Source organism: Melospiza melodia, chromosome 22 (genome assembly GCF_035770615.1).
Source record: "Melospiza melodia melodia isolate bMelMel2 chromosome 22, bMelMel2.pri, whole genome shotgun sequence".
In the NCBI taxonomy this organism is placed as follows: domain Eukaryota; kingdom Metazoa; phylum Chordata; class Aves; order Passeriformes; family Passerellidae; genus Melospiza; species Melospiza melodia.
In genome coordinates, this window is record NC_086215.1 from 5,452,679 (window position 1) to 5,477,825 (window position 25,147).

Here is a 25,147-nt window from a genome sequence, read left to right on the forward strand (position 1 = left end):
CCAAATCGTGATGTCCCTAATGAACACCACGATTTCACAGAATTAGCTTTTTCTCCTGGAAAAAGTGGAACCAGCATTATTTTAAGAGCCTGCCCTCCCAGCCTGGACATGTGCAGAGTTCCCAGGGCCCTCAGAGGAGTTGTCATGTGGAGGAAGCAGTGTCCTGGCAGCAGGATTCCTCCTGCTTTAGCTCTTGCTGAAGTTGAACAGGTTCACTTTAAACTTTTTTGGATTTTTTTGGTTGATTTGCAGTGTCCTCTATGAGCTAAGTTAGAGCAGTGCAGTGCAGCACTTAGCTCAGATCTTAAATTGCTTCTGCCAAACAGGCACAGAGAGAGAAGTGCCTTTTTCATATCCCTGAGAGTTCTTCAGGACATTTATAGGAGTTTGTACCGTTTATTTCCCAGTTAAACATTTCCTCTCAGCTGTTGAGAGGCTTAATGGCTTGGAGGTCTTGTATTATAAACTTTGTAGATGCTCTCAGTATTTTGTCTTTTTTTGTAGGAAGAGCTGTGGTGGAGGGATGGGCAGGAGAATAGAGAGGGGCTCTAAGGTTGTGCATGTGTTTGACTTCTGGTGGGACTTTGTGGATAAACCCAGCACCACTGAAAATGCCAATTATGTATCATGGAGTGCTCAAATTAGCAAGAAACTTAAAAAGAACTTTTTTTTGGAAGGCTTGTGATCATGCAACAACCCTTTCCATTGGAAAAATTGATTTTCACTACCGTTATGATGTATATTTTAAGTGGAAGTTGTCAGAACTAAGCAATGCTAACAGGGTTGCCTGCAGAAGCAGAGAGATGCCAGTTCCAGGAAAACTGTTTAATGATTCCTGTTGAAAATATATAGGGAAAGTAAGATGTGACAATCATCAATTTAAAGAGGGAAGAAGATGATGATGTGAGTGGTTTGTGACCGGGTTTGGTGTGATTTTTTAACTTGGTTTTACTGGATTTCTTCAGAGGAGAGCACTGGCCCCGACGCTCTGTGAGCGCCACTGCCAAGTCATTTCCACTGACTAAGGACTTAGAAAAATCCTTTTTGTTGCCATCAGGGGGAGCTTTTGAGATCTTTCAAGAGTGAAAAAAAAATATTAAAAAAAAAAAAAAAAAAAGAAAAAAAAAGAAAAAGAAACGTCCCAGCTCAGAAACAGAGATCTACAAACCAGCAAGCAGCCAGGAGCTTACCTGTGGCTACAACCAAGCCAAGGAAACCAGAGGAGCTGAATTCCTTAGGCTGAAAATTAGCAATATTCAAAGAGGATTTTTTTGATTCAATCCACCAATAAAATGAATGATTGATTTTTTTTTTTTTAATTATTATTTCCAAAAAAATAACCCAGGAGTCTTTGGAGCACTCAAAAGCCAAGTCCTACTCTGTTGCTACAGCTTCTGGAAGGCAAATGCTCTTCAAAAAGCTTCTCTCCTTTTAGCTCCTGATGATTCGATGGGGACCTTTGATGCAACATTTGGATTAGCTGCACACAACTGCACTGAGGGGGACCACAAAAGGGGGAGCCTGGCTGATTGCATAACTTTGAGAAAATAATAAGAGGAAAAGAAGGAATTAGAAAAAAAGAGAGAGAGAGAGAGAGAGAGAGAGTGGAAAAGAGAGAAAGAAAGAAAGCAATTAAAAAAAAAATATCTGAGACTCAAGTTTCAAGACTCTTTATGTGCTGCAGAGGAGCATAAGGTTTACCAGCAAAGTGCAACGGGGAGTCTGAGAGGAGAAATAGCTTTCTCCTTTGCCAAGAAAAAAAAAATAGGAATGTGTGTTTTGGACTGGACTGAGAAAGAAAGCTGGGGAGATTGCAAAAAGGGGGGTGCAGGATTTTTGTCACATTGATCCATTCATCTTGATTGTCTTCTTTAAAAAATAAATAAGGGGGGGGAAGTGATAGGGGGAAAGAGAGGAAGAGAGGAAAAGAAGGGGGAAAAAGGAAAACAGCAAAAGTGTTTGAACCTCTGGAGCTATCTGCTCCTTCAAGCTGATTGATTAGTCATGATCCCTGCAGTTTTAATGGGAATCATTCAATTGGGAAGGTGGAGCACCCTAGAGTAGATTAGCATATTCTTGTTTACTCATCTTCTGAGGGGCTTTTTCTCTTTTCTTTCATTTTGTGGAGAAGAAGGGAGGGGGGGAGGTTGGGGGAAAGGAGGGGGTTGTGGCTTATGTTATAAAGGAGGCCAAAAAAATAAATAGATTAGAGCATCTTTTGGGGGGAGGGAAATCAGTGGGTCTGAGTCTTGGAGAAAGCTGGGGGGTTGTTTTGGTTTTTTGTTTTGTTTTGAGTGTGTGTGAGTGTGTGTGTATGTGGTTTTTTTTAAGAAGAAAAAAAAAATAAAGGGAAGAAAATTCAGCAGAGAAAAGAAGAGAGAGAGGAGTTCCAGCTGTGGAGGAATAGAGGAGAAGAAGACAGATAGAGAAGGAAGAACAGAGAAATACATTTCAACCAAGAAGGAGTTTTGATTTATTTGATTTTTATTTGTTTTAAGGAGAAAAAAAATCTATAAGCAGGAAAAAGAAAGAAAGAAAAAAAGAAAAAAAGAAAAGAAAAAGCAACTGAGAAGGGTTATAAAAAGAGCAAATACCAAGAAGGGTGAACAAGAGAAGAAAGTCAAGGCAAGGAGGAGCCCAAAGCTGGCAGATCGGGAGGATTTGCAGGGGAGAAGGGGGGGGAAGATTGGAAATGCAGCTCTGGAGTTTGCTGCTGCCTCTTGCGCTTCTCTGTACAGCCCTAGCCAGTGGACCCGAATGTGGGATGGACGAGCGCTCCCGCAGGGCACGAAGGGACACCAGGCACAGCCGCCAGCTCCTCCACACTGCCCCGGGCACCTGTGCCACCAGGTTAGCCCGAGGAAGGCGCTCCACTGCTGGGCTGGAGCCCGGGCATGTCCCCCGCAGGAGGCAACAGCGGGAGGTAAAGGACGACGAGGAGTCCCTTACCCCGAGCAGGGCGCTCTATTTCAGTGGCCAAGGTGATCAGCTGCGGCTCAAGGCAGACGTGGAGCTGCCCCGAGATGCCTTCACTTTGCAAGTGTGGCTGAAAGCCGAGGGCGGACAGAGATCTCCGGCTGTCATTGCAGGTAGGTCTGGCCGTGCCTGTGGCTGCAGCATCCCCGCTCGGTGCCGGGAGCCGGCTGGAGGCGTGCGTGTGTCCGGGAGCGGGCTGTGCACACCCAGCCCCGCGGGAGTGCCCCGCGGCACACGGGGGATGGATGGATGCGTGCATGGATGCATGGATGGATGGATGGATGGATGGATGGCAGCGCCTCTGCCAGCGCGCCGGGCTCGCCTTCGCCCCGCCACATATTCCGGGAGATCCCGGAGCTCTGCGGACCGGCTGGAAGTATAGGCTCGCAGGAAAAGTTATGTAAACTTTTGCATAGGGGAAATGGCAGTGCCCCGGGGTGGTTTCTGTCTCGCTGGGTGCGCGGAGTGAGGTGCAGGTAGAAGAGGCAGCTCTCACGGTGGGGTTTTGTCTGATTTTTCAGGTTGGAAATCTGTAAGTAGAGCGTTTGAAAGTGGCTTGTTTGTATGTATGGGAAGAAATGTATGTGACTGGTGTGTGGCTGCAAAGAAACGCATATCTAAGGTCCCCCTACGATTTCCTTGGTTTTATTGGCTTTTTAGTGTACTCCGCTGTTCGCTCTTTAGATGCAGTGTTAGCGTGTGGTTTCCAAAAAGCTATAAAGGAACTTTTTGGCTATTGTGAAACCTCAAATGAATCAAATGAGTTTATAAAGTTCCCAACCCCTCGACACTCAGCTACGGCTGGGACTCGCACTGCAGCTAGAGGATGTGTGGAGTATTTTTGTCTCCCCTTAGAAATGGCAAGTGTAACATCAATGATTCTAAGGTCAAACAGCCCTATAAAATCATTTAGTACTCAAAGCAGCTACCAGTCTAAGCCGTCTGAGCTGGACAATAACAAGGAGCATTGCACTTTTCTTATTTAAATTTTATGAGCCCATCCTGAATTTGGGTCCCTCTCCCCGCGTTCGTTCCCTCTCCCCCTCCCTCCCTCTACCTCCCGCCCTTTCCTCGCTTTAGTGATAAAGTGCAGCGAAGTTGTCGTGAAATCGGATACTTTTCGGAGGGTTACAAACCCTTATAAATGTCGCCACATCCATCTTTGCTCTGAAGGAAGTCATAGAAAATGGAAATGCCCTTAAAAAAAAAAAAAAAAAAAAAAAAAAAGAAAGGAAACAAGTCAGAAAGAGAAACGGGTACTTGGGGGGGCGGGGGGGAAGACATGTTTTACAGTTCTTCTGGCAAGGAGATTCCCTGAAAGCACAAGGTTTCCATGTCCTAGGATGCCTTAAAGAGACAGCGAGGATTTCCCCTTTCCCTTTAAGCGGAGCCGGTTGCTCGCAGGAGGCAGCGCTGCCTGTGCCGCTGCCCCGCCAGCCCCGCTCGCTGTCCCCGCTGTCCCCTGCCACCATCCCCGACCGCCGCCGCTGCCGCCTCGCAGGAAAGTTGCTTTGTCCTAAAGAAAGCAAAAACAAAACAAAAAAAAAAAAACAAAAAAAAAACAAACAAACAAACAAAAAAAAAAACCCAAAAAAAAAAAAAAAAACCGAGATGAAGTCAGCCGTGCTTTTCCCTAACTTTCTCCGCTCGCTCGCGAGGAGGGAGACGCCGCTTGTGCGGGGCTGCCGGGGTGGGCAGGAGGTGCCGGGCATGGGCTGGTCCCGTGTGCCTCCAGAGCAGTGATTTCATAGGTGAACCACGTTATTCCTTGATTTATTCCCCCCTGGCTTTCTCACACTCTGCTCTTCTGGTTCCCAACCCTAACTTAAACCCCAGGGCTCAAAGTGCTTCCCTTTCAAGTTAGGAAAAGCAGAACTGGGGTTTACGCAGATCTCAAACAGGGTCAGGGTATTTTTTAACGTGCTTAATCCAACACCTAGGACCCCGTGTCTGTCTTTGGTGCAAGTATCTCTAATTCTCACGACAGGGAACCTAGACAAACACACACAAAGATCATTTGTAGTAAAATACTTTAATTGGATGGGGGAGGTTAGGTTGTTGCCTGTATAAAACACTTGACCCATTTTATGCATGGAAATAACATTCTACTGTGAAAAATGAAGAGAAATGCCCCAGTTTTGCACCGTGGAGCTTCAGCTCAGCTCGGGAGGACTTTGTGATTTTTTATTTTATTTTTAAGCTCCCCCTGCCCCCCTCGCAAGCACTCTTGAAGAGGAGCCAGGTTTGGCTCTGTGTGTAAACACCTGGAAGAGGTCCAAGAGGAACTCACTTGGAGTATCCTCTGCACACCACAGCCTCCCAGACCTGCAGCAAGCTTAGGGAGAGATTACGCTTCCCTCAATGAGGAAATCAAGGGTTCTGGCTGCCAAAACTCTTGGCTTTCACATTCTCACTGTTTTGGGATGTGACAGACTGAGGAGCTCAGTTCTGCTGTTGCATTTGCATCTGTAGGACCCCACTGAAATCAAGAGCCCATCCGGGTGTTTGGAGGGGAAGGGACTGGGGCACATTTGCTGGCAGTGCCAGAAGTGAATTTCTCCCCAACTTTTGTCCCAGTGGCAAAGTGGGGAGCTGTGTGGCTGTACAGATCTGAGGGGAGGGGTGGGATTGACTGGAATACACCTCTTTTTTGGAGTTGCTCTTGTGTTTTCCTCTAGTTTCTGCCCCCTACTTTCTGCTCTGCTCCCCTTGCACCACTCTCTGCTGGCATATAAGAAATTACTACAAATGTACAGGAGCCTATCGGGGAAACCTGTGGTGCCTGTTAAAAATCCCATGCAGGACCCGAGTTGTTATCAGCTCCTGTGCCTGAGCCCTGACATAACGGAGTTCTTCTGCTAATCCAGGCTACAGGAGTTTCTGTCTGGAGCCAACTCTCCTTACGTCACCCTCTGCTGCAGCATTCAATTTGTTTTCATAAATGGCTAATTTTACAGCGCTGTTAAGTGGGTTCGTCATTGTGCCGGGCCATGCCCTGTGTCTGATGAGAGGCAGCCCTGGTGCCAGGCTCTGCCAATTTTCACGCTGCTTGGCAGCGATGTTATTGCCGCCCTGCTTGACTCCGCTGCTATCTGCTCTGGCATTTGTCAGAGGCAAAGCTGTTGGGAAACTGCAAGTGTGACCCATTGATCTGCGTTACGCAAAAGCTCAGGAGCCCTGTCGGGGCTGGGCTGTGCTCCTCGAAGCGGCTCCCGGAGCGGCTCCCGGCTCCTGCGTACTCACCCTCCATCCCTCCATCCTTCCTTCCATCCCTCCATCCCTCCCGGGTCACAGAGTTCTCGCACAAACCCCGCTGGGTTGTGCGCACCCAGCGCATCCCTCTGTAAACACTCCCATGTGCGCACGGAGCCACTCCGCGGCTCCCGGCACCTTCCCCCGCTGGGGCACGAAAGGGTTAAGGAGGGGCTGTGCTGGCTTGGGTAATGCACACACACACCATAAGGAATGAGGGGCATCAAAGCGCTGCTGACCTTGCTGCTGTTGGAATCAAAGGTGTTTGGGTTGCACTGTGGAAACTCAAGCCCAGCCTAAGGAAGGCGATGCTCCCGAGTCCCTGTCAGGGTGTTTTAGGGTGTTTTCTGGGCTCTGGGGTGGTTCGTGTTTTCACAGGAGAGAGATGTTGACTCTTTCTTTACTGGCTGGGAGCTGAGAGGAGCGGGATGAATGGTCGGAGTAAGAAGGCGTGCCTGCTCTGAAGAGTGAAAGTTTTTTTGGGTTTTTTTGTTTGTTTGTTTGTTTTTGTTTTGTTTTTGTTTTGTTGTTTATTTCCCCCACTTCTTGGTTTCATTCCCCTCTGTCTCTCTATTCCTCAGCCTGCCAACAGGGAGCATGATCCCAACTTAATAAGGCTTTATATGTAAGGGAGTGCCTGTGTTTTCCCAACTTCAGTCCTTGACGAACATAAAACTGCAGCAGAATCCAAAGGGAAAGAAGAGCCAAAATCAGCATGGTGGAGCTCACTAAAAGCCACAGCTTTTGCATGTAAAGGACTGAGAAACATCCATGTCAGGTCCGATAATTAAGCAATTATAAAGATATGTAATTGATACTGCATAGGTCTAGTCTCTCTACAGAGTTAAAGAATACATGTTTGTTTTGGAGAGTTGTTTCTTTCTGAAGTTTTGGACTATGATACTGGTTTGATGCACTTCAGGTAGAATTGGTGAGCTGGGTCCTATCTCCAGAGCTGATCCTCGTGCTGGGTGTGCTGGGAACTTGAGGATGTTTTCAAAGAGATTTTATTCAGAGTTTCACAATTAAAACGATAGGCAGGTAGATCATGTGGCATTTTCAACAGCCTGTCTCTCAATTGTAGGAACTTTCTAGTTGTGTTCTGTAATGAAGAACTGCAATGAAGGAGCAGTCAAATATAAAACTTGTAGTTCTGTTGTTTAATGAGTGCTGGCATGTGCAAGGTCCCAGGGTGCTGGCCATGGTGGGGAGAGTGGAGTGGCAGGAGCTGGAACACCTGCACAGATGTTCCTGCAAGGTGACAAATCTCTAAAACACCATCCTGAAGGGTGGGGGAAGCTGTGTGGGTTTGGCTTCCCCATGGATGGGTTCAAATGATTATCCACTTCATGACTATGGATCTGGACATGGCTTGACTCATAGGTCACTGAACAAAATACCCTCACAGCTTGTCATTTGCTAAATATTTGCATTTGAACAGCATATTTCCTTCAGCCTGTGGAAGCTGAGACAAAAATCAGAAACTGGTTTTTCTTTCTATAACATTTCCAATTTAATCTGGTCTCATTCTTTTGACCAGCTACACTCTAGACTCAGAACAGCTCAGTTAGAAGAAAGCTGGGTTTTTGTTTTTTTTTTTTTTTTCCCTTAAAGCACTTACACATAGGCTGCTCTAATTAATTAAATGGTAATAAAACAGTGAGGACAATTTGACTCTGTGTGTGAAGGGTGGCAAATTTAGATTCCTAAATGACGTATGGCCGTCTCCTGTAGGCACAGGGTTGTGTCCCGGGCTGAGTTTGCCTCTCCGAGCTTCATTTCAGCCTGATTTATTTCAAGCCAGGCTGTTTCAGTCGGAACAACTCGCGTGAGGCAGCAAGCAAGAGGCGAGGATGGTGTTTGGAGAGAGAGCAGGAGCAGGGCTGTCCTCAGGGACTGCTGGGGATGTCTGGAGGAGCACAGAGCAGAGCTGTGCAGGGCGGGCTCGCTGCTCACGGCGAGGGGAAGCCCTTGGAGAGCCTTGGCACGCGAAGCCATGGCCACAGCCAGCCCTGGGCGGGGTTGGGGCAGCCTGGGAATCGGGCTGGAGCTGCTCTGCAGGCCCCACTCCCACCCCACCGTGCCAGGAGGGGTTGGAGGTGGCCAAGGGGTGCTGGGGCTGGGGCTGCACTGGGCACAGGTGGCCCCTGTCAGCCCCAGGCACTCGTGGCACGGGGAGGGATGAGCTGAAACCCCAAATGCCAGAGGGGTTCACTGATGCTGGCTCTGTGACCATGTTCACAGGGGTCTGAGGATGAGGGAAGAGACGAGGATCTGACTCCATGTTTCAGAAGGCTTGATTTATTATTTTATGATATATATTATATTAAAACTGTACTAAAAGAATAGAAGAAAGGATTTCATCAGAAGGCTGGCTAAGAATAGAAAAAGAAAGAATGATAACAAAGGCTTGTGGCCCAGACAGAGAGTCTGAACTAGCTGACTGTGATTGGCCATTAATTAGAAACAACCACATGAGACCAATCACAGATGCACCTGTTGCATTCCACAGCAGCAGATAACCATTGCTTACATTTTGTTCCTGAGGCCTTTCAGCTTCTCAGGAGGAAAAATCCTAAGGAAATGATTTTTCATAAAAGATGTCTGTGACACTGGCTCCCTGGGAACCCTAACCCAGACCCTCCACACAGGTAGGAGCCACTTTCCAGGGCTGAACAGGACAGGTCTCAGCTTGCACAGCTGACCCAGGTGTTTGCTGAGGCAGCTCCATGGTCTTTGAGTGCACTCACCTTTGCCAAGGGTGGGAGAGGCCCTTGGCTGAGCACATTGCCCAGCACGGATCCAAGTGCCAGTGGACACTTCACTGGTCACTGGGGCCTGACTCAGCTTGTGGGCAGCCAGCTGAGGGGAGCAGGGAGGTTTGGTGCAGAAATGCCTTCCTTGGAGCCTGGATCTGACTCTGCCAGGACAGGGGTCTGTCATAAGACAGGTGAAGCCACAATGCATCCAGGAGTACATTTAACTCAAAAGTGTCTTGTGTCCTGGCAGTCCAGAAAGCCAATTTTGTCCTGGAGTGTGTCAGGGGAGTCTGGGCAGCAGGGCAGGGGAATTGTGCCCCTGTGCCTGTGCCCAGGTGAGACCCCACCTGCAGAGCTGCCCCAGCCCTGGCCCAGCACAGGGAGGAGCTGGAGCTGCTGCAGAGACCCAGAGGAGGCTCCAGGGGGATCAGGGGATGGAGCAGCTCTGCTGGGAGGAGAGGCTGGGACAGCTGGGATTGTGCACCTGGAGAGGAGAGGCTTTGGGGGGACCTCAGGGTGGCCTGGCAGGGCCTGGAGGGGCTTCAGGAAAGATGGAGAGGGACTGGGGACAGGGGATGGAGGGACAGGACACAGGGAATGGCTCCCACTGCCAGTGGGCAGGGATGGATGGGACATTGGGAATTGGGAATTGTTCCCTGTGAGGGTGGGCAGGCCCTGGCACAGGTGCCCAGAGCAGCTGTGGCTGCCCCTGGATCCCTGGCAGTGCCCAAGGCCAGGCTGGGCAGGGCTGGGAGCACCTGGGATAGTGGGAGGTGTCCCTGCCATGGCTGGGGTGGGATGGGACGACTTTTAAAGGTCCCTTCCAACCCAAAACATTTTATGGAAAAATGTTGCAGAACCAACAGGGTTTAGGTGCTCTCAAGGCAACAGGATTAACCAAGTGCTTTCACATTGAGTTTTCATGCTGGCCTGAGCCAGAAGAAAAAAAAAAAGAGCCAAAGTATAGTGTCTTTTTTCAAAAAGACATATTGAAAAAACAAAAATAAACCCTTCCATGACTGGGGTCAACTGAAATGCTCCCATATAATACTTTTGCTTCTAATTTTATCTGTTGCTTTTTCAGCTCCTCTTTTCTTTTCCCCAGTAGAAATTACAGGAGCAGAAGCAGAGGAGGGACCACCTGGGTTGCCAAATTCAGTCCCCTGCAGTGTCAGGGATATAACGGCAGATAATTAGTCCAAACATTCACAGAAAATCCACTTTGTAAGTTCTGATATAGCCCAGGCCACAGAAGATTTCCCAGTGCTCTACTATAAACCAAAGCTCTTTAGCTAAGACTGGGAGTCACCATTTTAATGCAAGACAGGAAAAGAGAAGGACAGATCGACAACATCTTAAGTACCTAAAATCCAAAACATTGGTTGAGAAAACTGTTAAGTATGAGAAAGAAAAACATTGGCTGGTAAAAGGTATCAGCTTTGTTATTTTCAGAGAGTTAAAATGAATCAGGTGTTTTGACAGTTACGAAACTTCTATTGAAATTTTAAGTTGGAATATTTGCCAAAACTGATCCTTTCCCACAGATAGTCTGTTTTGATTAATTTCCCCTTTTCCTGAGAAAAATATTTTATCAAACATTTCCCACCCTTCTCTGCTCTTAGCCTGTGTGGCAGTTCCTACATCCCTACAGTTGTAGTAGGAATGAATGCTTGATTGTGTTTTTACTTCTTCACATCTTATATTCCACATGATTGAGAAAATGCATCAGAAAATACTTGTTTGATCAAAATCGTCTATGTTTTTTTCTCTCAAATGCATCAGCAAGTCTAATACAATCTTTTTCTTCATTTACCCTCCTCTCTTGATGCTACCAAATTTTCCATCTAGTACTGTTTACATGGGCAGTATAGATTAATCTTCATATTTCATAAATGCAAAATATACTGGACTCTTCTATTGCCTGGATTCTGGGTATTTGCTTCATGCATTGTTCTGGGCACAGTTGCTGTGCCGTGCATTTTGGTTCTTTGTTTTCCCAATAAAGAGGTTTCTGAAGATGAAGGTGTACCTTTTCCCTGACCTCACCCTTCAATTGCTCTGTGCCCATTTCCCAACATGGGGGTTGTTGATATCTGTATATGATTCTTGACTTTATTTCACCTTTCTGTGGAGAATGAATACTTGATTGTTGTGCTGTTTTCTCTGTCTCTCCACATTTCTCTTCATTTTCTCTGCTGTGAGCATGCATGCACACACACACACCATTTCCAAAGCCCCTTTGATTTTCTTCCCAGATCAATAGAGCATTTAAACTCCAATGATCAAGGAGGAGCAGCTTGTTTATTTCCCCACATATCCTGACACAAGTGGCACATCTTGTAAACTGCTTTGATTTGATGTTAGTGCCTATTATAAAGTTTACTCTCCCCAAAGCCATCCATGAAGTTAAAGTACTCTTACTCTGAGCAGGAGCAGAGCAGAACTCAAAAAGGCAAGGTAAAAAGAGGACAGGAATGAAATCTCTTACAACAGAAATTTGCTTTCTGCTATCCTCATTGACAGTGATCAGAACAATTTGAGGACTGTTGAGCATCCATAAGCTTGGCAGCACCAAGTGAGGGTACATTGTGTATCAGAGTTAAAAGTGTGTATCAGAGTTAAAAGTTAACAAATATGAATAGAGGTCAATTATCCCTTGGCAGAATGGGGCTGGATTACACAGGAAGCATGGACTTGATCCTAAACCTGGTCAAGATCATGATAAATACCACTGAGCTTGGCTGAACCTGGCAAAGACTGTGATTTCAGAGAGTTTTCCACAGCACTTCTCTACAGCCTGGACGTGTCTGTGGTTCTTGCTTCAGTATCCTTTATTTTGCAGACTTTTTTTTTGCTTTGGACATGAGAGAAGCAAAACTGTGAAGCCCTAACATCAGAGGAAGGAGACATGTTTATTTTGTTTTGCTATACTCCAAATCTCCAACTGGCCTCTCTTTCAGCCTTTCTTCTTTTTCTTCCCCTCTATTTTTTCCCTTTTTTTTTTTCTTTTAACATTAAAATCTCCCCTATTCCAAACCCACTCTCCCATCTTCTGATCTGCAGGGTGATGTAATTGTGTGACTTCCCTGTCCAATCCCTCCACCCTCTCTTATCACCATCCAAGCCTCAGTTTTTCCCCTACTATCTGGTGTCCTTGATTCCCCTGTTTTCCTTCCTTCCCTCTCTGCGCTGTCTCTGCTTTCCTGCTCCTCTCCCACCGCCTGTGCTGCAGCAGGGTGTGATGTCCCGTCCAAGGTGGCCACAGCTTGGTGGCTTTGTCCAGCTGCCGTTGGAAGCGCTGTGGGAACGCAGGGTAAGCAGGCAGTGTGCTGTGTGCTCAGCCAGGCTCACGGGCTCGCCTCTTTTCTGGGAATTATTGATATTGTTCTGTTTAATATCCATCCTCGCCCGTGCGCAAACAAGGAGCGAGCGCTCGCGAGCGCAGAGAGGGAGCGAGGGGGAAGCGAAACTGAGAAGCATCTGGAGTTGGCCTGGTGAAGCAGCAGCTGAGAGATATGATACCAGCTCATGAAAGCAAAAGGATTGCTGTGTTAGAGAAACAAACCACTCTGTTCTGTGCTGGGCACCTCCTGGGGCCTGGTGGGCTCTCGACTCTTCCTTTTGGGTGATATTTAAGGGTTTTTTTATCTCTTCTCCTTCCTCCTCTCTGTCGTGTTTTTCCTCCTTTTCCTTATCTAATTTATTGTCTCTCTGTTTGCTTTAAATCACTTTCCCATATGGATTTCTCTCTTCTGACCCATCTTCCCCCTCCCTCATCTGATTCCCAGGAGTCTTCTGTCGTCATGGAATTGGGAGAAGAGCAGCTCTGCTCCCGACACCGAGCATCAGCTGCAGGCTCCTTCCCTCCTTCGTTCTCTTCCTTGTCTGTTCTCTGCTGTTAGTGTTGGAAACATATTCACAAAGATCATCCACTGGATTGAGGAAACAGATTTTATCACCATTATTTTGTTTGTTTTATTTAAGGCAGGGAATGAAATAGAGAGGAAAGGCCTTTGCTGTTACCACTGTTACTTAGTTTTGAATGGAGTTTTTTTCCTCCTGTACTAATGTATCCTCGTGCTGTTGTTTTGCTTTATCTTTTCAGCAAGGTTATGGTTTTATAGTCTTGAACTTGCCACTAAAAGTTCTGATGCTGATGACGATAAATCTCAGGTGTGGGAGAACATATCCCTTAAAATCAGGGAAACCGAGGAACGGAGACATGCTCTGATTTGTCCTGGATGTGGCAGTGATCAAACCCACCAGCAGCCCTTTTGTTACTTTTTATTATTGCTTTTTAGGGATGATGGTGGTTATTCCTCAGCTGAGATTGTTCTCCATGTGGAGTCACATGCCCTAACTCCTGTAGGATGTTTCCTTGGAGCTGTTGATGGTTCTTCAGTGGATGATGGCAGTACTGAGCCCATGGTGGTGATGGAGTCTGTCACCTGCCAGGTGACATCCTGCTGGTGACAACACAGGGCCTGGGGGAAGAAGGTGCTTGGAATTTGTGACACGAGCTCTTTGGAGATGGCAGAAAATCAGATGGTCTGGAGTTCATATCTCTGAGCCAGACACACTGGTGATGGTTGAATCCACACAAATTATTGTATTTCTCAGATGGAACAGTGAGTGCAGCCCCCAATGGGAGAGAAAAACAAATATCAGCAAAGCCCCTTAGTTCAGAGTACTCCAATTTAAATTGGAATACTTTGATATTTTTTTATCCGTCTGCACATTGATTATTGTATTGACTTGCTGAAATGGCTTGTAAAACATTGAAGTTGTAAGTGCTTATCTTAGGAAATGCTGAAAATCTGCCTCTGTATATTAAATTAGAGACAAAAGCAACTTCATAAATCTTACCCCATAGTTAAATCCAGGCCAGGTGAGAGGCTGCAGAAGGGGCCCCAAGGGATTTTTGGGGAGGGATCCCCACCCAGTGCACACCCTCATGGCTGAACAGCCAGTGTTTCTGTCAGGAGCATCACCAGGGAGGCTGCACATCCAGTCCATGGGAGTTTGTTCTGAATGCAGCAGCATCTGTGCTTGTAAAGTCTGAGGTGCTAAAGTTGAAATCTGGAGCTTGCATTACTACTGTCTTACATGTCATCTGTCTTGTGGATAAACAGAGCAGCCTCTTGGAGGTCAAAACAGCACCTTTCACCAGTGATAATTTAATGAGAATTATTTTCAGCGTAAACTAGACAAGAATTGGAAGCCTCCTGTGCTGTAGCTCGTGAATGGAGATGTTCAGGGAGAAAAGGAGTACTGGGAGAAAAAGCAAATGTTAACTAAATGGATTACACACACAGTTTTGAAACATACTTGGCAGAGGGAAGGCCGAGCAATACAAGCCAGATTCTGCTGTTGAACACACCAATGTAAACCTAGAGTAACTCCTTTGGAAAGGAAACCAGGGAGGGGGACCTGTGAGCGTGTAGAACTTGGGGCACAGACAGAGGGCATGCAATGGGGAAACTGACCCAGCTGAGAGAAGAATGTTGTGGAGAGCAACCTCCAGCCACCGTCACCACTGTCGGTGGTTTTATTTGGGTGTGTAATGGTTATGGTGATGCAGTGGGAAACATTTGTACAATGTGGCGTTGTTTTTTGCTTTTTGAAGTATTTTCTGCATATACCTATATCGTAATCCCTGCAGGCTGTGGCACCAGGCCATATACCAGTGTTACAGTGAGCCCTTTGTGTTTCCGGCAACAAACACTCCTGAACTCTGCTCTCCAGGCTTGTGGCCTCAGCTCCTTCACCCCCGCCCGTACTGTCCCATCTCCAGCAATAATATTCCCTCCTCTGTTTATAAACAAACACCCTCAGAGGAAGTTCACGGGAAGAAAAGTTAGTTAGTGAAAATCAACCACGCACCCAAGCCCGGCTGTGGGTTGGAGCCAGCAGGGTTGCTGGATGTTTCCTACCCTCCATCTGCTTGTAGGAGTTTCTTTGATGAGATGTTTGCCTGTCTAACTCTGTGTCTTCCTCATCTTTTCCCATCGTTATGGAAAATGTAAAAGAAGTGGGGAAAAACTGTGGTCTAAATTTGCTTTGAAATCAGCACGGACAGCATTTGGGAACCCCAAGCAGGAAGGTTGACTTCAGTAACCCTGTAGATTTTCTTCTTGGTAAATCCACAGATTCTGTCTGTTTTGTTGTTGTTGTTGTTGTTGTTTTAACATCAAAATCTAGATTCTGGCTCCTGGCAAAACTGTTGCTCTTGAGTTGCGCAAAGGCTGTAAAAGGACTAAAATAGCCCAAAGGATAATTGTCCATTATAGTCTGAGCACAGGGCTGATGGTACATTTGGTGTTGCACACCATTCTCACAGAACCACCCCTTCAGGAGGCAGGAGTGAGCAGGACCCAGGGGAGTGGGTAACACGGGACTGTGGTCATCCTGGGCATGAGCAAAGCACGGTAATGGTGCCAGCAGCTGGAAAACACAGGATGTTTTTTGACTTGTTCCAGAGGTCCCACAAATCTCTGAATAAATAGTCAGTTTTCTTGTAGCTGCTCCTGGTTTGTCTTTAGCACTGCACCTTGGTCTCAGGTACCAGGTGAGTGGATTAGATGTTTGTTTCCTTCCAGGAGATAATTGGATGGATCCTCTAATAAATCTTTCTGGCCACTCAAAATGCACAGAAGATCATCAGATATAGAAAGACTGTCAGTAAGGGAAGCAGCCTGGTCAGGGCCATGGTTCTTCACTTGGGCAGAGGTAGGGTGTTAATGCAGGGCTCGTGTCACCATTCCAGGCTCCCTCTCTTCCATAAGGAGTGTGTTTGGAATTTGGGGCTAAGGGAGCTTTTACAGATATAATAGATGTAGAAGCTGTGGTCCCACTTTTAGTTCTAAGAGCCTCGAAGTTTTAGAAGTGTACTATAAAAGATGTCCAGTGCTGGCAGAATCTCCAAACCTTAAAATGGGATGGTTTAAAATAGTCTTATCTATTGCCTTTTTTTGAAAGAGTAGTTTCTCTTACTGAACAATTTTCTGTCAAGTCTTATCTGTAAGGCTACCCCAGTGTGGCCCCTCCACCTCCCATCTCAATGAGGGGAAGAAAATCAGAAGTGAGCATTTTGCATTGCAGCATGGACAGAGTTTATCCATTGTTGCTCAATTCCTTTGCCTGCCAGCAGGTTAAATAAAGGAGCAGGGTGGAGCAGTGGTGGAAATGGACCTGGTTTATACTGGTGAGCTTCCTCCAAGAATTCCAGCATAACTATCAACAGTTTCTCCTCGCAGGAAAGTTGAGCAATTCATTCTTGTCCTTTGAGGAGTTCTGAATTATTGAAGAGCAGAGGATCTTCTGCTGGGAAGGGCTGGAATTCCCCGCAGTCCTCTTGCTGGGGATGGTTTAATCAAACAGACTGTTTACATTCTGTGTCTCAGCAGAGGCAATGCTCAAACAGCAGTGGTCTTCAACTGGACACTGTAGCATGGGGGGTTTATTTTATTTTGTTTTAAACATCAGCATACCACCAGTTTTACTGGGAAAAGGCCATCTGCAAACACCTGCAGGCTCCATGGAACAGGCCAGAGAGGGAAGCAACAGCAGCTGTGTCTCACAGAGGCAAAATGAGACAGCAAGGGGGCCGTGTTTCTTCTCCAGAGGTTTCTGCAGGGCTGGGATTTGGCAGCAAAGGTGGGCTGGGAGCACTTGCACTCCTGGAGGAAGAGACCTTGCAGCAGGAGGAGGCTGAATGTTGGTCCAAACTCTTCTCTGAGCCTCAAACACTGATGGTAGAGGCAGAGAAGCAAAATTCTTTTTGCCAAAACCTTGTGTTTTTGCCTCATGCTGTGAAGGCCAAACTGTTCTGTGAACAGTTTCTGTGCTCTCAGACTTGAGAGTGCTCAGCCTGAATGAAATGGGAGTTATGTATTCCATGGGAGAGGGAAGAAGGAAATGAGATTAGGACAGCTCTTCCTACCACCGCCCAACTCTCCACTCCCTCAGGAGGAACATCTTTTGCACCTACATCAACAAACCAACAACCTATTGCACTTCTGTATGTCCAAAATTGGCCACAAAACTTGAGTAGAGATTTTAACTTCTGTTCAGATACTTTCTTTTTTTATTCCTCTTTGGTATAATCTGGGAGTGATGTATTTCCTCTCCCCACACCAGGATTTTCTGTGCCTCACTGAGGAGGACGCACGCAAGTAGGCAATGTGGCCAGCATTCTTCCAAACCCCAGCAATCCAACCAGCTGTTCAGCAGGGCTGTTACTTATTGAGAGCTGTCAATGTGTTCAACACATGGTGTCCTTTGCCCTGTCGAGCCAACAGCCTGGCTTTTATGGGTTTCTCTGACACTTGTCACACACTGGTGACAGGACAAGCTGGAACAGGCACACGGGTTTATGTGAACATTATTCTAGCAGGGCATTACAACAAGATGCTCTATAAGGGAAGGAGGGACAGAGACCAGTTGGCAGAGGGGAAAACAGAGGCTGTTGCAAAGGGTAGAGGTTCCTTCTTGGCTGGTGCTTTCGGAAAGAGAACAGAGATTTCCTTCAGCGATAAATTAGATGCTTGGGGAGAAAGAAAGGGTGTTTGTTTCAGCAGTGATGCAAGTCTTCTGTGAGAGAAGCAGACTCCCTCTCCTGATAATTCCAGCTGCTGGTTCTGTGGCAGAGTGGAAGTGCACAGGAATTGCTTTGGGGCTTTAGTTGCAGCTCTGCAATTGCTGCAAGGTACCCTAAGCTCTGTCCTTTCCATCTCCAAAGGTGGGATAATGGCTCTCAGCAGCCTGCAGAGAGATGCTGTTGTAAGGGAGAGAAAATGTCATAAATGCTTCATGAATGAAGCAGTGAATGACAAATGCCACTCATTTGCACCAACAGGTTGGAATGCCCAGCCAAGAAGCCCTGCTGGCCAGGGTCGTGCTGGGCTCCTGTGCTGCTGTAGAGGGAGGACTGAGGTTGTGGAATGCCACAGAGACAGAAAGACAGGGGGCACATCTTGCCAATCTCCTACTTATCTGTTTGTCCCATCTTTTTTTCTCTTGACTTGTGTAAGCTCGTATTCATGAGTATCGCAGGTATTTATTTTCCCCTGCTGAAAAACAGAGCCATTGCCTGAACAGTGTGACTCTGGCCACATTCCCTCCTATTCAGCACAATGCAATCTTGGCTCTTTACTAGTTAATATTTTCTGTCAACAACCTGCAAGGAAACAAAATCAGTGTTGATAAAATTTGCAGATGTTGCAGAGTGCAGGGAGTGGTAAACAATGACCAAAACAGGACTCTCAGTTGGGTGTTTTCAAAAGCTGAGAACATGAAAACTATGCATTACAGTAAAGCCAAATGTGAAGTCATTCATATAGAGACAGGGGCAGCAGGTCACACACAAAGGATGGATGGGAGGAAAGGATCTTTCACCTGGAAGCTGAATGTGGAGCAGCAACTGCCTGTTGGAATAGATAAAGCATGCAAATGTGAGCTGCCAATGCGGGGCTGTGGCCAAAGGTTTGGAGTCATTGTTGGCTGGGTAAACAAGGAGATATTGAGCAGGACTGGGGAGGTTGTGTTACCCCTGTAGTGACACTGGAGTGGCTGTTGCCAAAGCACTTTGTCCCATTTTGGTGTCTACAGTTTTAGAAGGATGTTGTATGGGAGAGGATTTAAAGAGAAAACAATTAGCAATGACAATAATTATATGATTTCTAACAAGTCTTGAAGTGTTGGACTCAAGAAGATTAGGAGGTGACTTGATCACCATGATCTTTAAATGAGTGTTTTGGGAATATTAAACTCATAATTGTGGGTTGGAAATGAATAGTAGAGGACATAAGTAAATCCAGTGGATCCAGTGGAGACTAAGCAACTTTAGAACAGAATATTTTAGCAGTGTTTTAGCCTTGAAAGTAGTCAGTAATTGAAAAACCTTTCTGAGCAGAGTGGTGGAATATCTGTCACCATAGCTTTCAATAGAGAGCTAATTGTTTTTCCAAACTGCAAGGTCTTCAAAGAGGAATTAATTCAGTGATCACTTATATTGTGTCTAAGAACTTCTAATGTCAGAGTATTCTGAGGGTTTTTTTGCTGTTACTGGAAAAATGGTTGAAGCCAACAGTGAAGCACAAGCAGCACTAAGATACTAATTTCAAATCTTTTTATTTTTCTCATTTTAATTTCTATGGGCTCTCCTTGACACTGGTAGGCCATTGCTGATCACCACAATAATTTCAGCTGATTGTGGTGTTTTCTCACCATCACTGCAGTTGAATTGTAAGGCTCTGTTCCATATGGTATTTTTAATCCTATTTAGATATTGTCACCTTTTTCCAGAATGATGTGCTGAGCAATGACTTGACTTCTTCCCTAGAAACAGTCCAGTGCACTGTCTGAAAACCACCTGAAAAACAAAACAGAAATATTTTCTCATTGAAGGCTTTAAGAGCTTTATTGTTGACCTCAATGATGCTGAGAGTTTACCTCCAGAACAGACTTGGGGGAGCAAAAATTAAAGTTTCCCTCTGGAAGTGGGACCATTGACAATGCCAGGGATGTGAAACCAACACAGCAAACCCTTAAACACAAAGTGGATGAGAAAGCAGAGAATAACTTGGGGGTGACTTTAAGTTTTCATCCCCTTGCTGGGTGGTCTGCCTCACTCTCAGGGCAGAACCCCTGTCCAGGGGATGCAGGATACTGGAATGACCTATTCCTGTGGCTTTAGCTGAGTTGCAAACATTGACCAAAACCCTGTTGAAGCTAATTAGTGTTCAGAGACAGGATTTAATTTCATCTGAGCCATCCCCAGCTGGAGACTGTTCCTCAAAACTCAAATTTAAGCCAAGTGCTCCAAATGCCCCAGTCTGCTCCCTCCAAGCCATGTGCACATGTATATATAGGCCCCTGCACAGAGAAAATCGTGCCTGTACATGGTATTTTGTTAGTCTTCATTGCTCTGCTTCCAAATTTAACCAGAAGTAGAAGGGCTGAAATAACATAAGAAAGGTTGGACATATGATATTTCCTGCTGCTCAGCTAAATACAAGAATTGCCAAAAATCTTCCAAGGTAGCTTGTTTCTTTTACATTTTTCTCCCAGTTCTGCAGACTTGAGAAGGTCAATTACTTTCGAGAAGGATTTAGCTTTGGCAACACTTATGGAAAGCGAAGAAGAATTGTGACCTTTTGGAGGTTTGCCCATCGTTGTCCCATCTTGTCCTTTAAGAACTAAAGTTTGAATTTTCACAGCTACAGTCTTCGGTTTAATAGGTGTGAATTTGTTTCCGTGCACTTCTAAGGCATCATGAGTATCTGTGTGAGAATTTGCTTTTAGATGTCTATTTATTTGTGCTCACAGATCAAGTGATCACTGGTATTTGTAGAGCAGAAATACAGGCTCAGGTATTTCCAGGAGGAAAATCATACCAAAACAAATGAAATTGGATTCAAACCGAGCAGAATAATAAAGCTCTAAAATTCTATACTTAGGTTAGTATGTGGTGACTCCAGCCTATCTGGAATGCATACTATAATAGTTATATCATGTTAGAGAGGCAGGGTTTTTTTTCAGTAGGACATTTCCTAGAAAGCAGAAATATCTCTGTGGTTTGTGTATGGGTTTGGAACTTGTGTGCAAGTATGGAGCAGGGAATTTGAGGCATGAAATAGTCAGGATTAGTGAAGGCCCAGATCCCTTTCATAAGCAACAGCAGAGAACAGGCAGGATCAGCTCCCTTCTCCCCACTGCTGTTGCAGCCTCCTCCTCTGTGGATTGTTTTGGAGTCAGTTCTTTGAAGGTTGATAAATGCCTCAGTTGTTTCTATTAGTACAGGAAAGATGCAGTCATATGGGAAAGCCAGATGCAATAAGATATTTGGGTCTGGATAAGATCTGAGATATTTTTTACAATAAGATATTTAATTTTCACAAGGCAAAGTCCTTGCAGGGTATAAATCAGCTCAAATGCACTGGAACTACTCAGTTTTGCACTCACAAAGTGTCTGCCCAAGAATGTTCTCAAAATCCAATTAAATAACTAGAACTGTTTCATGTGGAAATGCCCCTCAATTACAAAGACAAGTCTAAGCTATCATGATGTGATTTTTACAGTCTCCTCGCAGGGTGCCCTAGTTTTGCATTCATGGAATTTTTTGTTTTTGTTTTGTTTCTGTAATAATGTGGATGTTGGCCATCTGTCTGATCCTGGAAAGGTTGTAAGGTTGTCCCTGCTCCCCAGGTTCTCTTCCCACTGCCTCATTGATCATAATGTTTGATTTAGGTGCCACTAGATTTCCTCCTTTGTTCTCCAGCCCTAACCTCCCCCCTGCAAACACACACACACACACACACACACAAGCATTGTGCAATGGTGTAAAAGCTCTCCTGGCTGCAGCTGGGAGTAGTAACTGCTCAGCTGGTTCCAGCGCTGCCCTAAAGCCACCGTAAAGGTCAGAGACAAGGGAATTCTAAAAGGCAAAACAAGCCATGTTGTTGTCCCCCGCTTTAATCCTGGCTGTGTGTTTTGATCAGCGCCACAAGGCACCTCATGTGCAGGGCTCCAGCTCTCCCAGCCCCGTGTTTGTGGCCGTCCAGGGCAGCGTGTCGGGCGCGTTTCCAGCCCCGCTCCGGGCTCGGGCGCTGCCGCAGCTGATTGACTTGCACTGCTTGTCAGACACAAAGCACATTTTGAAAGGAAATGCCATATTGAACTCCCCGTGAGCTGATGGGTATTGTGCACGGTCATCTGATGGCACAGATGTGCCCCTAATAATCCTTCCAGGAGGATATTTCCTCCTGGGATGCTCTGGCCATCTGATCTGCTCTGAGGTATGCTGACCTATCTTGACCCAGTTTATGATCAATTCTCTCTGCTGTTTTCTAAAAGGAGCCCAGGAATATCTCTTTATCATTTAGATTGCCTGGAAGTTATGGTATTACGTGTCTGTTCTTTCCACAGAAGATACTCTGTGGTTGCTCTCAAGCATTAACTCTTACAAAGGGGAGGAAAGCCACTCAGTGTGAGCAAGAGTAAATTTCTGTGTAGAGCTTTGATAGCTAATCACTGTTTGGCAAACAGCACAGGGAGGAAGAGGAGATGTGGAAGCAGAGGTGACTTGTGTTCCACCAAACATTCCTGGGTTCCTTAATCTGTGTGAGTCCAGTGACCCTTGTGCTGCTGTGCCTTTATCTTCCTGTCCTTTTTCTCAGGATTGTGTGTGCTGTGCATGTGTCTGTGAAAGATGAATGGTTTCCATGCATTCCTCCTGATGTATATCCCTGTGTTTTGCAACACCTGCTTTTCAAGTGGGAATGGTGCTAATGCTGGGTTTCTCTGGAGGTGAATCAGATGCCTCAGTACAATGGGAGGGTTAATTTGTAATCTGGTTCTGCTGAGAAGTGAGCCGAGATAAGCTTGGGAGTTCAGAGGTGTGTGATGATCCCTTTCAGCCAAACTAACAAACTTACTGAGTGCTTTCCATTCTGATATTTGAAGGTTATCTGGGTTTTCATAAACACTAAACTCAACTTTTTAATAAGGCAACACTAGAGTGTCTAAATTGGCAGCCAAAACCCTGAATTCTTGTCTGAATCAAGCTGGATGCAAAGTCTCCCATATTTGTGACATACACCAGTGATTTCCTGATGGAATATCAGAGTTTGACTTCAAGCAGGATCCAAGGGAAGCCTGTCTCTACCATCTTCACTGTTCCTATGCCTGTGCGTGTTAAAATCATCTCTAATAACATGGACACATACTGATTTTCCAAGCTTCATCCAAAAATATCCAGTTGCTTCTCAGAACAAGGCAGGGGAAATAAATAGTTTTGCACATATTACAATATCTTTACCCTTGTCTGGAATGTTCCTGTGATCCCAGACTTCGTAGGGAGGACTGAAGTTTGACCCTTGTGAAGGATGTGCATTTTTCTGTCCATCTAAAAGGCTGCCTAAAGCTGGTTATTAGATCATAAACAGTTTATTCACCAAGCACCAGTCTCCACTGGTCCTGCAGCTTTATTGTGAAATGCTTAAGGAGATCTAGATAAGGAGCAAACCTTCCCACTAACCCTTGTTTACGCTGAGGCTGTAGATGAAGGAGAAAAAGGAAAAGCCATACCCAGCCCTGAGCTGGCCCTGTTAGAACACTGCAAGGATTCAGCTCCTCCTCTGCCCTGTGCTGTGTGTTTCCTTACACCTCAAAACCCTCACAATCTGTAATTTCTCACTAAGCCCAGCCTACCAGATGTATTTGCAGTAAGCTCTTCTATACTGTTAGCGGGTGTATTCCCACAATAGGCTCGCTGGAGTGTCACTAATATGATTGTCCATGCCAGTGGCTGCTCTCTTGCAGTCCACATGATTTCGTTATCAACAGGGAAGGATTTATGTAATGTTCATAACTAACCAGCCACTATAAATTCATGTCTTGCTGCTGTAGTTGCTCTCACCTCCCTGTTTTCAGACTTCAAGGTATCTCATTGAGCAAATGAGTGACTGGGAATTTGAGAAACAGTACACAATGTACGCCTAATTTGATGCTAAATTACACTGATATAAAGATTTTGATTTTAAAGAGCCTGGGGCTAAATTCTCAATGTTAATTAGGCATGGCTGTATTAGACTCTGTGTTTCTACACGATGAAGTTCTTGTCTTTCACAGCAGAACAAAAAGAACTCCGTCCTCTCTCAGGTCTGAATCCTCTGGCGTAGCTTGTAAAGGATAAAGCCTGGTGTGAATTCAGCTAGATTGATAGCAGCAGCAAACATCCCCTTTTTGCTCTTTAAGTAGTACACTGCCACCTGAGCAAGCCTTAGGTGGTTTTCTTGAACGGCTCCTTGTCTCAGGGGGTGACCTCAGGAGGCCTCTTAGCTGTGTTGGAAATGGTATAGACAGAGATGTTGCCTTAAGTACTCTGGACTTTGAATTATTTAACTGTTGTGGAAGGAAGTGGGGCTGGGGGAAGCACAGCAAAGGAAAGGAGTGATTATTTCTCCCCTTTGTAAAACTATATTGGGTTCAACGTCACACCATGAAATATCCAGTGCAGAACTCAAGAACTGCTCCAGTGGATCTTCACTGACTTATCCAATTGCATGGAACATGGGGATACTTAACCCAAATCTGTCGGTTTTAATTATTTTCCTCTGGACAGATAAAAGCTTTCTATAGGTTCCTGTAGAATATTTGCTCTTTCAAGCGTTCTTCTGCGCTTTGATACTGAACGATTAAAGCATGCTAAAGAAAAAAACAGCCCCAACCTTTAGCTCCCTGTTCTTGGGCCCCCTGACTGCAGCTTTGATTGTTGACCTAAATTCCCCTTTCATAACTGAGTCCTGTCACCTCTGGTTGGAGTCTCCCAGCAAAACAGGCACGGCCAACTTTCAGAAGTGCAGGGCACTGTTTTCTGTTCTGCCTTGTGCGGCTCTGACGGCTCCGCAGCACCTGATGTGTTCAAAGTCAAACTCAGCTCCCTCTTCCCCTTCCCCCACCTCACCCTCCTGGAAATGAAACCATAACAAGTTTTGTTTTTTTTTTTTTTTTTTTTTTTTACTTTTACTTTTGCCTTTCTCCCTCTCCCTCTCCCCCCACTTCCCATTGCTCAGCAAAGAGAGGAAACTTTTCCTGCGTGGAGAATGAAATTCTTCGTTCGTTCTATGGCTGGGTTGGTTGCTGCTAAGATTGCTGTTATCCAGACATAAGAAATGGCACTGAAGTGAGAGAAGGAGGCCCTGGAGGATGTTATTTATAGCATGACAGTGGGTTACAGCAGCTTGGATGGGCTACTCCAGCCTCTCTTGTGTCAAACTCTGCCCACAGAGGGCTGCTCTGGCTCCAGCAGCCTCCAGCTGTGAGTTCCTGTTCCTCTGCTCCCATCCCAGTTACAGCAATGCCTCCTGTCCTCACCCAGGGCTGTCTCCCACAAGTTCAGCAGCTGGTGTTCCGTGCTGTGCTCATGCTGCCAAACCCTGCCCAGTGCACAGAGACCACATAAAGATGTGGCTTTATTTAAATCTCCAGAAAAGTCCTGAAAACAAAGTGGGTCATAAATGCTGGTGTTGGTTAGGGGGTGCTGGAAGAGTTCAGATGGACAGTGATGGTGGAGCTATTGTGGGTCAGTAGCCAAAGAACTGAGATATTGCTTGTAAAAGGAAAGAAGGAGACTGTCTTTCTCATTTTCCATGTTTGGC

At 45.8% G+C, this 25,147-nt stretch overlaps 1 protein-coding gene across 1 annotated transcript in view; it reads left to right on the forward strand.

Moving 5' to 3' along the window:
• The first annotated feature begins 2,391 nt into the window (after positions 1–2,391).
• PAPPA (pappalysin 1) overlaps positions 2,392–25,147 on the forward strand; it is a 181,112-nt gene continuing 158,356 nt past the window's right edge. Inside the window, exon 1 of the mRNA XM_063174550.1 lies at positions 2,392–3,089. Within this exon, the coding sequence (XP_063030620.1) occupies positions 2,693–3,089 (397 nt within the window). The 5' untranslated portion in view covers positions 2,392–2,692. The remainder of the gene's footprint in view (positions 3,090–25,147) is intronic.